Source organism: Phaseolus vulgaris, chromosome 3 (genome assembly GCF_000499845.2).
Source record: "Phaseolus vulgaris cultivar G19833 chromosome 3, P. vulgaris v2.0, whole genome shotgun sequence".
NCBI classification, from domain to species: Eukaryota; Viridiplantae; Streptophyta; class Magnoliopsida; order Fabales; family Fabaceae; genus Phaseolus; species Phaseolus vulgaris.
The window spans coordinates 8,523,856-8,535,409 of record NC_023757.2 but is presented as its reverse complement, the minus strand read 5'-3'; the positions used below and the strand labels follow the sequence as shown (position 1 = coordinate 8,535,409).

General features: G+C 37.8%; 2 protein-coding genes across 2 annotated transcripts; both read left to right on the top strand.

The window, feature by feature from the left end:
* The first annotated feature begins 4,841 nt into the window (after positions 1–4,841).
* LOC137806556 (putative pentatricopeptide repeat-containing protein At3g05240) lies at positions 4,842–6,812 on the top strand. The gene has a single exon (XM_068606751.1). It carries the CDS (start codon positions 4,842–4,844, stop codon positions 6,810–6,812), a length of 1,971 nt encoding a protein of 656 aa, XP_068462852.1.
* Positions 6,813–7,389: 577 nt separating this feature from the next.
* On the top strand, positions 7,390–10,859 carry LOC137806557 (probable polygalacturonase At1g80170). The gene is made up of 9 exons (XM_068606752.1): positions 7,390–7,708; positions 7,940–8,068; positions 8,138–8,308; positions 8,399–8,419; positions 8,537–8,744; positions 9,017–9,098; positions 9,456–9,564; positions 10,012–10,128; positions 10,322–10,859. Exons 1-9 carry the CDS (start codon positions 7,460–7,462, stop codon positions 10,610–10,612), a joined length of 1,377 nt encoding a protein of 458 aa, XP_068462853.1. The 5' UTR covers positions 7,390–7,459; the 3' UTR covers positions 10,613–10,859.
* The last annotated feature ends 695 nt before the right edge of the window (positions 10,860–11,554 follow it).

Here is an 11,554-nt window from a genome sequence, read left to right as displayed (position 1 = left end):
TAGTTGAACCAATAATCTTTAAGTAGTTCTCCTTAATGTGTTAGCCATTAGAGTCAAAGGTAAGAACACAAGATAAGTTATCAATCAATTTTGTTACTAAAAGAATATTAAAAGTGAAGCAATGTTTATAGAGAACATTGTCAATGACATGGTTTTCATTGAGAAAAACACTTCCAGAATAATTGGAAATGACTTGATTTCCATTTGGTAATTTGACACAAATAAGATTAATTTGATGATATGAAGTTAAATGAGTTAAGGATAAACAAATGTGGTTAGTAGCACCACTATCAAGAATCCAAAAACTGAAGGAAGAAAGAAATTTATTACCAATGTGTGTTGTCTTGTTGGAAGTAATAACAAAGACTTGATTAGAAATATTGTCATTGGATTTGGATTATTGTAAAAGAGCTAACAATGCTTTATACTGCTCATAAGTAAAACCAATTTTGGAGTCACTTCTGATTGAATCTTCAAGATTATGCTCATCATTATTAGAATTTTGTTTGAAAGAAGAAATAATCTCTTGAAGATCAAAAATATGAATCATGTCTCCTTGTGACTACCTCTCCTTTAAATTATTCCATATGTCAAAGGCATTGTCCATATAGATGATGCTCTGTGCGATGGATGGAGAAATAACCTTGAGCATCCAATAAACAACCATCATATTCTATTCTTTTCCTTGACGTAGTTGGGCCATCCTGGACCTGAAAATAATAAGCTGGTATGAATGGAAGCTTTTATGGTTCCACCAATGAAATTTATCTTGTTCTTTGAAATGAGGCTCATTTGAAATAAATGAGACCAATCATGATAGTTTGGTCCCTCAAGAATAATAGGGAAAATGAGAAAGGAATGATTATTAGATGTGCTAGCATTGTAAGGTGAACAAAGATCTTGTGAGGGGTCAACAACTTCACCCATAAGTAAATGTAGCAACCATAACTCTAATACCAGATTATAAAAATAACAAAGAGGAAAAAAGAGAAAAAGGAAGGCAAAGAATATGAGAATGAATATTTATTCGGTTTTGCCATCAGAATCAAAGAGTGATCATAATATATACAAACAATACATTCATTCTAGGTGTAACTAAAGAGAGAGAATGTAAAATAAAAAGCCAATAAAGAGTAGAATCAGAAAAGACATGTACCGGTAGGTAATGCACTCCTAAGCATGATCCAACTCCCTAATTTGGCCCAGTAACAAAAGACTCATGATAATCATATAAATAGGCATAAATTCCAAGAATCAGGCACGTCATCATATAGTATTAATAGCACCGAGTGTTGAATACCGAATTCTCACTTGAGCATCGGAGTGCCTTTTGCAAGTACCATCCGAGCCTTGGAGTTCACGGAGACCAAGAGGCAGAGTGACGAAGGAAAAGCAAGAAGTTTGTTTTGAGAGGAAGGGAAGAAATGCAAACTGATTGACAAAGGAGTAGCCTGAATCGTTCTATTGGTTCCAACCCCGTTCGAGAACAATTGGCGTCAACCATGGGGCCGAGAGAATTAGTGTGAAGAAGAAGGTAGATGGTGTCAACCAAAAGCATGGTGAACGAGAAGATGTCCAATTTTGAGCAGATGGTGCTCTTTATATCTCTGCAAAAGGAGATAGTTGAGATGAAGAGAAGGAACGGGGAAACTAAGCAGAAGAATGAGGATGAAATTCTAGCTTTCCGAAAAGAGAATGAAGAGATGAAGAGGAAGTTTGTAGAGGGGGGTCCATTTGTCGGGCTAGCCAACCTTGTCGGGAGGTCCTTCACCACCCCCATAATTATTGAGGAGCTGAACGAAAAAATACACAATCAAGAAGCTGACGACGAGTCCTATTTGAATAGGTTGGTCCCTGCGATTGATATTTTGGACTTGACCCGACACCTATTCACTGGTTCTATAGTCGGAGTACCTTTACCGGCTAGGTGGAAGGGCTTTAACAGGGACCGTTACGACGGTATGATCGACCCTGATGAGCACACGAACGTGTACACCATGCACATGAGCTTGTATACCTCAAACAGTGCCGAGTGTTACCCACCTCGTTGAAAGGAGGAGCTTTTAGCTGGTTTACAAAGCTTCCTCTAAACTCCGTAGAGTGTTTTAAGATGTTGGTGTCCAAGTTTGAGACATAGTTAACTACCAATCAACTGCATCACCTAACATCCATTGCCCTAGTCAACATTCGCCAAGAGAAGGGGAAATCCTTGAGGAAGTTCATCGATAGGTTTGGTAAGATAGTCATGAACATCCAAAAACCTGAGTCTGGACGTGGCCATGCATCACATGGTCACAACCCTACGACCGACACCGTTTGTCAATAACTTGAGCATGGAGCCAGTTGCGAGCCTGAACGAGCTTACACGAAGGGCCGCTAAGTTCATGCAACTAGAGGAACTGAGGGAGTTCAGGAACCAAGTCGGGGTTGAAGCAAGAGGATATAAGGGAAAGGAAAAGGAGAAGGAGCTCCAGAACCGACCAGTTGTTGGTCGAGGAGATAAACACATGGACAACCACCGATTCACAAGATACACCTCCTTAAATGCCGAAAGAGGAAGGATTTAGATGAGGCCTAGAATTCCGATCTGATTCCACCACGAAGAAGGGCTGCAAGTCTTCAAAACATCGACCGAATTCGTTGATGTCGGTACCACAGAAACAGTAGACATACCATTGAGGAGTGCCAAGCCCAAAAGGACAAGATTGAGGAACTTATCCAAGTCGGGCACCTTCGGTGATTCGTGCAGGGGGACAGGGGTCGAAGTGGTACCCACAAAGAGAAGAGGCGACGAAGTGAAGAGACTACTCCCCTCAGAAGACGAGGGAGGACGACCGTCGACCTGAGCGTCGGCCGAGAAGGGAAGACCCTCCGAGAAAGGAAGCAGGGAGGGGTGGCCGAGAGGTCATCAACACCATTGCTGGAGGATTTGCTGGGGGTGGTAGCTCCAACAACGCCAGGAAGAAATACTTGAGAGCGGTCCATCAAGTGAACACTATTTCTTTTTGACCGAGAATGCCTCCAATCATCTTCACCGATGAGGACTTCAAGGGTGTCGACCCTTCACAGGATGACCCTGTGGTAATATCGGTCGACATTGACAAGTTCACCCTCATGAAGATGTTGATGGATCAGGGGATCTCGATGGACATCCTCTACTGAAAACGTTCAAACAGATGAGGATAACCGAAAAGGAGATGATGTCGTACGATGATCATGTCGTCGACTTCTCGGGTGAGAGAGTAGGTACCCGAGGGTATATCGAACTTTATACCACCTTCAGCGAGGGAAAGGCAAGCAAGACCATCAAAGTTCGGTATTTGGTAATAGACGCCAACACCTTTTACAACATTATGCTAGGACGACTGTCCATCAATAGGTTGAGGGTGATCATTTCCACACCTTATCTAGCCATGAAGTTCCCGTCGGCATCGAGAGACATTCTCACGGTGCACGTAGATAAAAAAGTGGCACGAGAATGTTACGTAAAAAGCCTAAAGGTAAAGCCTACATGGTAAGACGTTTGTCGTGACCGATCCCCTAGGAGAAAATCCTCTCGTGGACGGAAGTTCCCTCGAAGAGAAGCTCAACCAGTACGCAGAGAGCACATAGTTGCTTTAGTGTACCTAGATCCCCAAACGGTCGAGCCAAGACTTGAAGCTAAAGAAGAGTTGCGCCAAGTCTCTTTCCTCGAAGAGGAGTACAACGTCTGCGTGGAATTTTTTTTTTAAATAATATTGAAGTGTTGTTTTGTATATTTAGTCATCATATTTTAAGATTAATTTTAAATTATAACATTTAAATAATAAAATATTATAATTGATATATTTAATTCACTTTAATAAAAAAAACTCTTATACCGTATTTATTTTTCTTAAAAAATTAATAATTAATAATTTATAATTAATATATATAAATATTATTGATAATTATATTCATAAATATTAAAAATCTGAAAAGGCCTACATATTATAAATAGTTTTGTATATCTCTTTCATTAATAACTATAATATAATTATTTGTACAGAAAGTAATTATCTTACAATTTATATATTTATAATTAATTATTTTAAAAATACAATTTATTTTTAAAATAAATAATTTCTTTATTTCCCTCCAATAGGTTTATTCTAACAAATGAACATTAAAATACTGTATAAAAAAAATCAAGTTTAGAATAGGAAATAATTATGTTATTTGTTATTTCTTTAATCTCTAATTTCAATAATTAACTAATTATTATTATTAACGGAAACATAGATGTTGATATTGTTTAATTTTACCATAAATTTATATGTATTTTAATATTTTAATATTTGACATATTTGTGTATTTTAATTTTTAATATACCGTGCATGTATATGTGTATTTTTTATGATAAAAAATATTTAAAAATATGGATACACTGTGTTCCTGTAATATTAAAAAATGAAAATACATACTTTTAAATTACAGGAAAAATGAAAGATCTTGAATGTGAATCTTTATAATCTTCAAATATTGGAAGTCGATGGAAGTGATGATAGACGATGAACCATGTGATCTTGTATAATTACTTTACAATTATTTTATTATTTTTATCGAGTAATTTATTATGTGTTTTAATTAAATATTTTATTATTAATAGGAGTTATCATGTTTGCTTAGTTGTTGTGAAAATATTTTCCATTTGATTGGGTGGCTACTGGTTGAAGTTCTCATAGTTAATTTCAATTTACATATTTAATTTTTACATAAAGATTAGAATCTTCAAATTGCAAAGTGCATGTCGTGAGAGATTCATGGTCGTGGTCGTGGTCGTGGTCCTGTTCCTTCACAAAATTTTCCATCTGTGACTCGCAATGCTGGCTAAAGCGTGGTGTCAGTATTGGATGCAAAAGCCTCAATTCCTCTCCTTCCTCAGAGCCATAACAACTGTTCCACACACGTTTCTTCTCACTGATTCTCTCTACCTAAAGAACCGCGAACTCCACGCTCTCATAAAACGCAGGGACCTCAACGCTGCACTTCCACTGTTCCACAGCATGCTACTGCGTGACACTGTCACCTACAACTTGATAATTTCCGGGCTCCGCGAGCAACCAGAATACGCTCTTCGTTTCTACGCCGAAATGGGTTCGCTTGGAATAGGAGAAAGCTCGACCACGTTCTCCTCTGTTGTAGCGGTTTGCACCAACGCCGCTTTTTTCAGAGAGGGTGTTCAGGTGCATTGCAGGGTGGTCAAGCTTGGGTTTTCATGCAACGTGTTCGTTGGTGGTGCACTTGTTGGGTTTTACACGCGTATGGGGCTAAGTCGGGTGGCACTGGAATTGTTTGATGAGTTGCCAGAACGAAATTTGGCTGTCTGGAATGTGATGCTGCGTGGGTTGTGTGAGCTGCTTCGTGTGAAAGTGGAAGACTTGTTAGGGTTTTACTCTCGGATGCGTTTTGAAGGTGTGGAGCCAAATGGGGTTACGTTTTGTTATTTGCTTTGGGAGTGTTGTAAGCAGAGACGGTTGCATGAAGGAAAGACGATTCATGGGTGTGTTTGGAAGGTGGGTTTGGTGGAATCGAACGTTTTTGTTGCCAATGCTTTGGTGGATTTTTACTCTGCGTGTGGGTGTTTGGTTGGTGCAAGGAAGTGTTTTGAGGCCATAGAAAATGCGAATGTTATTTCGTGGAACTCGTTGGTTTCTGTTTATGCTGAAAACAGTTTGCTGCGTGAGGCTTTTGAGGTGTTTAGTGTCATGCAATTGTGGGGGCGAAGGCCATCAATTCGTTCTTTGGTGGGGTTTTTGAATTTGTGCAGTAGAAGTGGAGAGCTTTGTTTCGGGAAGCAGGTACATTGTCTTGTAATGAAGATGGGTTTTGATGAAGGGAGTGTGCATGTTCAGTCTGCTTTGATTGATATGTATGGAAAGTGCAGAGACATTGAGGGTTCTGTGGCTGTATTTGAATGCCTTCCCAAGAGAACGTTGGAGTGTTTCAACTCATTGATGTCCTCTTTGTCTCATTGTGAAGCCGTTGAGGACATGGTTGAATTGCTTGGTTTGATGGTCGATGAGGGTCTTGTGCCGGATGAAGTAACCATATCAACCACATTGAAGGCATTGTCAGTGTCGGCTTTAGCAAGTTTTACGAGTTCCCAGTCACTGCATTGTTATGCATTAAAATCTGGACTCGGAGGACATGCTGCAGTTGCCTGTTCCCTCATGGATGCATATTCAAGAAGCGGGCATGTGGATCTTACTCGTCGAATTTTCGAGAGTCTTCCTTCTCCAAGTGCTATTTGCTTCACATCCATGATCAATGCGTATGCTCGAAATGGAATGGGAAAGGAAGGAATTGCAGTGCTTCAGGCTATGATTGAGAGGAGACTAAGGCCAGATAAAGTTACCTTCTTATGTGCTCTAAGTGGTTGTAACTACACAGGACTAGTTGAGGAAGGAAGGGTAGTTTTTGAGTCGATGAAAGCTCTTCATGGGGTCAATCCAGACCGTCGCCATTTTTCATGCATGGTGGATCTCTTATGCCGCGCGGGACTTCTCTATGAAGCTGAAGAGTTGCTGCTACGGGCACCAGGAAAAAGAGACTCTTTTATGTGGAGCTCTTTGCTTAGAAGTTGCAGGGTCCACAAGAATGAAGAGGTTGGAACAAGAGCAGCACAAGTCTTACTTGAGCTAGATCCAGGTGACCCTGCAGTGTGGTTGCAAGCTTCAAATTTTTATGCAGAAATAGGGAAATTTGACGAGTCAAGGCAAATCAGAGAAGTTGCTCTAGCAAGGAAGATGACTAGGGAGATTGGTCATAGTTTAATTGAGATAAGACAGTGACGGGAAAATAGCGTTCCTGAATTGATGAAGCATTTTAGACCCATTATTCACACACGATAAAATAATCATGTCAATTTGCTGAGCTGATGGAGATGTTTCCTGAGATAGTAAGGTATTGTCTATTTGGGCCATCCTACAATCTAAGGGAAAGGTTTCCTTTGGGAGGAGTTCTTGGTGTGAGTATGCCAGAAAAATGAGGGTCGGTATTTGCTCCCATGTTTAGTGTAACTAACTGGCAGCTTCCAAAAATAGAAAAATATTTTCCCCCTTTTATGTTCCGCATGTTATTATGCGTTTATACTGGTGCAATTGGAGACAGTGGAATATGCAAAAAGAATCTTGAATTATATGTCATTCACTTCTCTTTCAGGGCGGCAAAGTGGAGATAGTGCAACGGTGAATATTACTTGTGACTTTTGTAACTGGTTGATGAGTAAAGCAAAATACTACAAAAATATTTTTCCTTGTACTTTAAGCGTGGGCATGTAGAAAATGTTGCACGTTCATCCACTTTCAAGCCAAGCCATAAAGCCACCCCAAATCCTTCATTTTTCAGAGCTAATCTACGCGTATAAATTATAACCAAAGTATTCATTCGCATTAATCAAATCAACCAATCCTTGCAATACAACCAACAGGAGCAAAACATGGACAAATTTTTCTTTGTTTCTTTACTGGCTTTGCTCATTGCAGTTCATGGAGTTGCAGGAAGCATGATGTATGACAGCATTGGCATGCTTGAAGAACTTAAAAGCTTGGACTCCATAGACATAGAAGAAGAAACTGAGGTAGAACTTTCTGACATCCCTTCATGGAGAAGCGAGCATGGTGGTAAAGTTCTTGTTAATATTGATAGCTTTGGTGCTGCTGGTGATGGAGAATCTGATGATACTGAGGTAACTTCTTTCATTATTGTTGTTGAGATATATATTATATACCAAGGCTTCCAAATGCATATCATTATTTTTACTCTTCTGTTTTGCTCAAGAAGCACTTTCATTCATTTGACAACGTCGAACAGAGACAAATTGTTCTGCTGAGCTAATCAATCAGGTCAGGCATCATCGCAGACCAGACAAAATCATTCTGTAATAATGTTTTGTCCATTCTCTTTTCATGATTATCAGGCTTTGCAAAAAGCATGGGGAGTTGCATGCTCTACTCCAAAATCTGTTTTGCTAATTCCTCAAGGTCGCCGTTACCTAGTCAATGCAACAAGATTCAAAGGGCCTTGTGCAGACAAGCTCATCATCCAGGTGATCAAACACAAATATATAGATTTAGTAATTGTCCTGTGATTATTGACGTAGTATCTGCATTTCCAGATTGATGGTACATTGGTTGCCCCAGATGAGCCTAAGAACTGGGATCCAAAACTGCCACGGGTTTGGCTTGATTTTTCCAAATTGGATAAAGCTGTTTTTCAAGGTTCTGGAGTCATTGATGGCTCAGGAAGTAAATGGTGGGCAGCATCTTGCAAAAAGAACAAGTCAAATGTAATTTTCGCAAAATGTGGTCTTGATTATTTTACAGTTTGTGAAAACTTAATGATAACTTTCTGATTTTCCTCCTATTTTTTGCAACAGCCATGCAAAGGTGCACCAACAGTAAGAACCAGTCTCTTAACCTTTCCTGTCTTCTATTTTCAAATAGAAGGTTTTGCAAGATGTGAAATCAAGATCATCAAATAATAAAGTAGTTTAACTTTGAGAGGGTCATTGCAGGCATTTACAATTGATACAAGTACATCCATAAGGGTGAAAGGACTGACAATCCAGAATAGCCAACAGATGCATTTTACCATATCACGATGTGATTCTGTTAGAATTAATGGAGTTAAAGTGTCAGCACCTGGAGACAGTCCAAACACTGATGGAATTCATATTAGTGAATCAACAAATGTCATAATCCAAGACAGTAAAATCGGAACAGGTTCTGAACTTGGTGTTCTTCCTCAGCTTAAAGTTCCATTTTGCTGAACTATAGAAACAATAGTATGGTTTACCCTTAACAGACTTTGAAACAAAGAAACACAGTAGCTAACTTGGAAAAAGATATTTTGAACACACAAAAAGAATAAAGAAAAAAAAAGTGAACTTTACTCTTGTGCTTAGATTTCTGCCATTGAAATACAAATTAAAAAAGAAGAATACTGACCAGTTGTGCTTTTGCCCTTTCATCATAATCACACGCACTATATTCAGGGGATGACTGCATATCAATTGTCAATGCTAGCTCTAATATCAAAATGAAGAGAATTTATTGTGGACCAGGACATGGAATCAGGTATCATCTATTCTTCATGCCCCCATTTAATTTAAAATTACACGCCACTCTTTGTTTGGTACATTAAAATTTATATAGTTTGGTTGTTCGTACCTATACCATAACTTCCTCCACAAAATTGTCACAACCTTTTGATGAAATTTTTTCTATCTATCATTTCGCTTTTCCCTTGTCTCTTGGACAAGCATTACTTACATGAAACATACATGATGACTTCATTAATTTAATCGGTTACGTTAATTTTCTTTTCTTTTCTTTCTTTGATCCAATCAAAGTGAAAGTAAAAGTGTATCTGTTTCTGGAACACTTTTCTGATTAAAGTAGTTTTTTACCTTTTTCTAACTCTTTATTTTTCAGTATTGGAAGTCTTGGTAAAGACAACTCAACCGGCATCGTCACCAAAGTGATTTTGGATACAGCAGTTCTTAGGGAGACTACCAATGGTCTCAGAATTAAGACTTGGCAGGTCTCAATCATGATAAAATTGATTTAATCTTTCAACAATATTTTGGTTTTGGTTTTTATGCAATCATTTTTTAATGCTACATTCGTAATACATTGTCCTTGTTTACGCGTAGATTTTAATTAATTACCCATTATAATTATTTAAAAAAATTGAATAATTTTTTAAAAATAATTAACATTTTAGACTTACTTATTTTCATTTAATGCTAAAGCTATATTTTGAATTCTAAATATTATACTTTTCCTTCAAGACGTCTGTTAATCACATCGACTCTTTACAATACCAAATGGGCAAATTATGTGATATTTGTATAATGTGATGGAAATTATTATTTTATTGTAATGTAACCAAAAATAAAGCTGATAATAATCAAATATTAATTTAGTAATATTATTATAAATGATACATTTGTTTCATAAACTAATATATGTTTTTGCTGTCACATAGGGAGGTTCTGGATATGTTCGAGGGGTGCGTTTTCAGAATGTGAGAGTAGAAAATATATCCAACCCCATTATTATAGACCAATTTTACTGTGATTCACCATCTAGTTGTCAGAACCAGGTACAGTCTACCAGTTTTCTCTTTCAAGCCTCTTACTTAATTTTCATAAATTACACACTTAAGCTTTTATTATGACATGATTATTTTATCTCTAAAATGAATTATGGAGTAGAGTAATCCAACGAATTGAGTGGCATATACCTAAAATGATCTTCTAACGATGATCTTATTATATTATGAACTCTTTGTATAGACATCAGCTGTGGAGATAAGCGAGGTGATGTACCAGAACATTAGTGGCACTACAATGAGTGCTAAGGCCATTAAATTTGACTGCAGTGACACAACCCCGTGCAGCAATCTAGTCCTTAGCAACGTGGACTTAGACAAACAAGATGGCACAGTTGAAACATATTGTCACTCAGCTCAAGGCTTTCCCTATGGGGTGGTGCACCCTTCTGCTGATTGCCTTAGTTCCACCGACAAAATCTCTCAAGTTGCAGAATCAACTATGGAGGAGGATATTCGTCACACTGAACTATAACTTTCATATGAACCTCTAAAGATGCATTATACTGTAACCCTCTTATTATTATAATTTTATATCAAATGGGGTACCTAAGAGGCTTGTTTTATGTCACGTAGCAGTAGTATATGTGGAGGAGGCTTGAGGTGAGATCATAGACAAATCAAGGGATGTATTGGTTATTAAATAATTAGACATTACAACAAAATTGATTCCAAACAAAAGAGACATCCAATTTATAATATTGATTGAGATTTTATTTTAACAGTGTTATGTTCGCTTAGTGATGCTCTATGGACTGGTCTTGTTTGGAATTTGTCACTACTCTTCATTAACATGTTCTGAATTTTTTCTTGGTACTTGGAGAAATTAGACCTTCCACAAAAAAGTTTGCAACCTTCATAGTTTTTATGTTGACGATGGTAGTAAGTAACAATCTTCTTCTTTGACATTCTCCAATTGCATTGAACTATCATGGGACTGTGTAGGACTAAGTCCAATTATAGAGAACTCTGTCTTTTCTCTGATTTAAAGATGCAAAAACTAGTTTAGTTTTACCACTTCCAATCATTACTACTATTTGAGTTTCTCTTCAAATGAATTTTGAGAAGATGCTCTACGCTTCATGACATAATTAATAAGCCTCATACTATATCTATTACTGATTTCCAGTCACGCAAAGCGACAGACACATGAATTCTGCAGAACAGTTTAAATGCCTGCAAGTGCAAGGTGCTGACAGTGTGGTCCAAAGACCATCCAAAACAATCGATTGGGACAAAAGATACATTGAAACGGGAAAAGAACAAAGGTGAAATTATTTCTTCACTACCTCTGTTGTATGGCTTTATTGCTTGCTTTTCCAACGCCATAAACAACTAGACCAAGGGTTGGTGCCACCCTCAGAATAAAGTTGATTCTTTCAGTTGGTTCTTATAAGACAATCGCATCTATCATAGC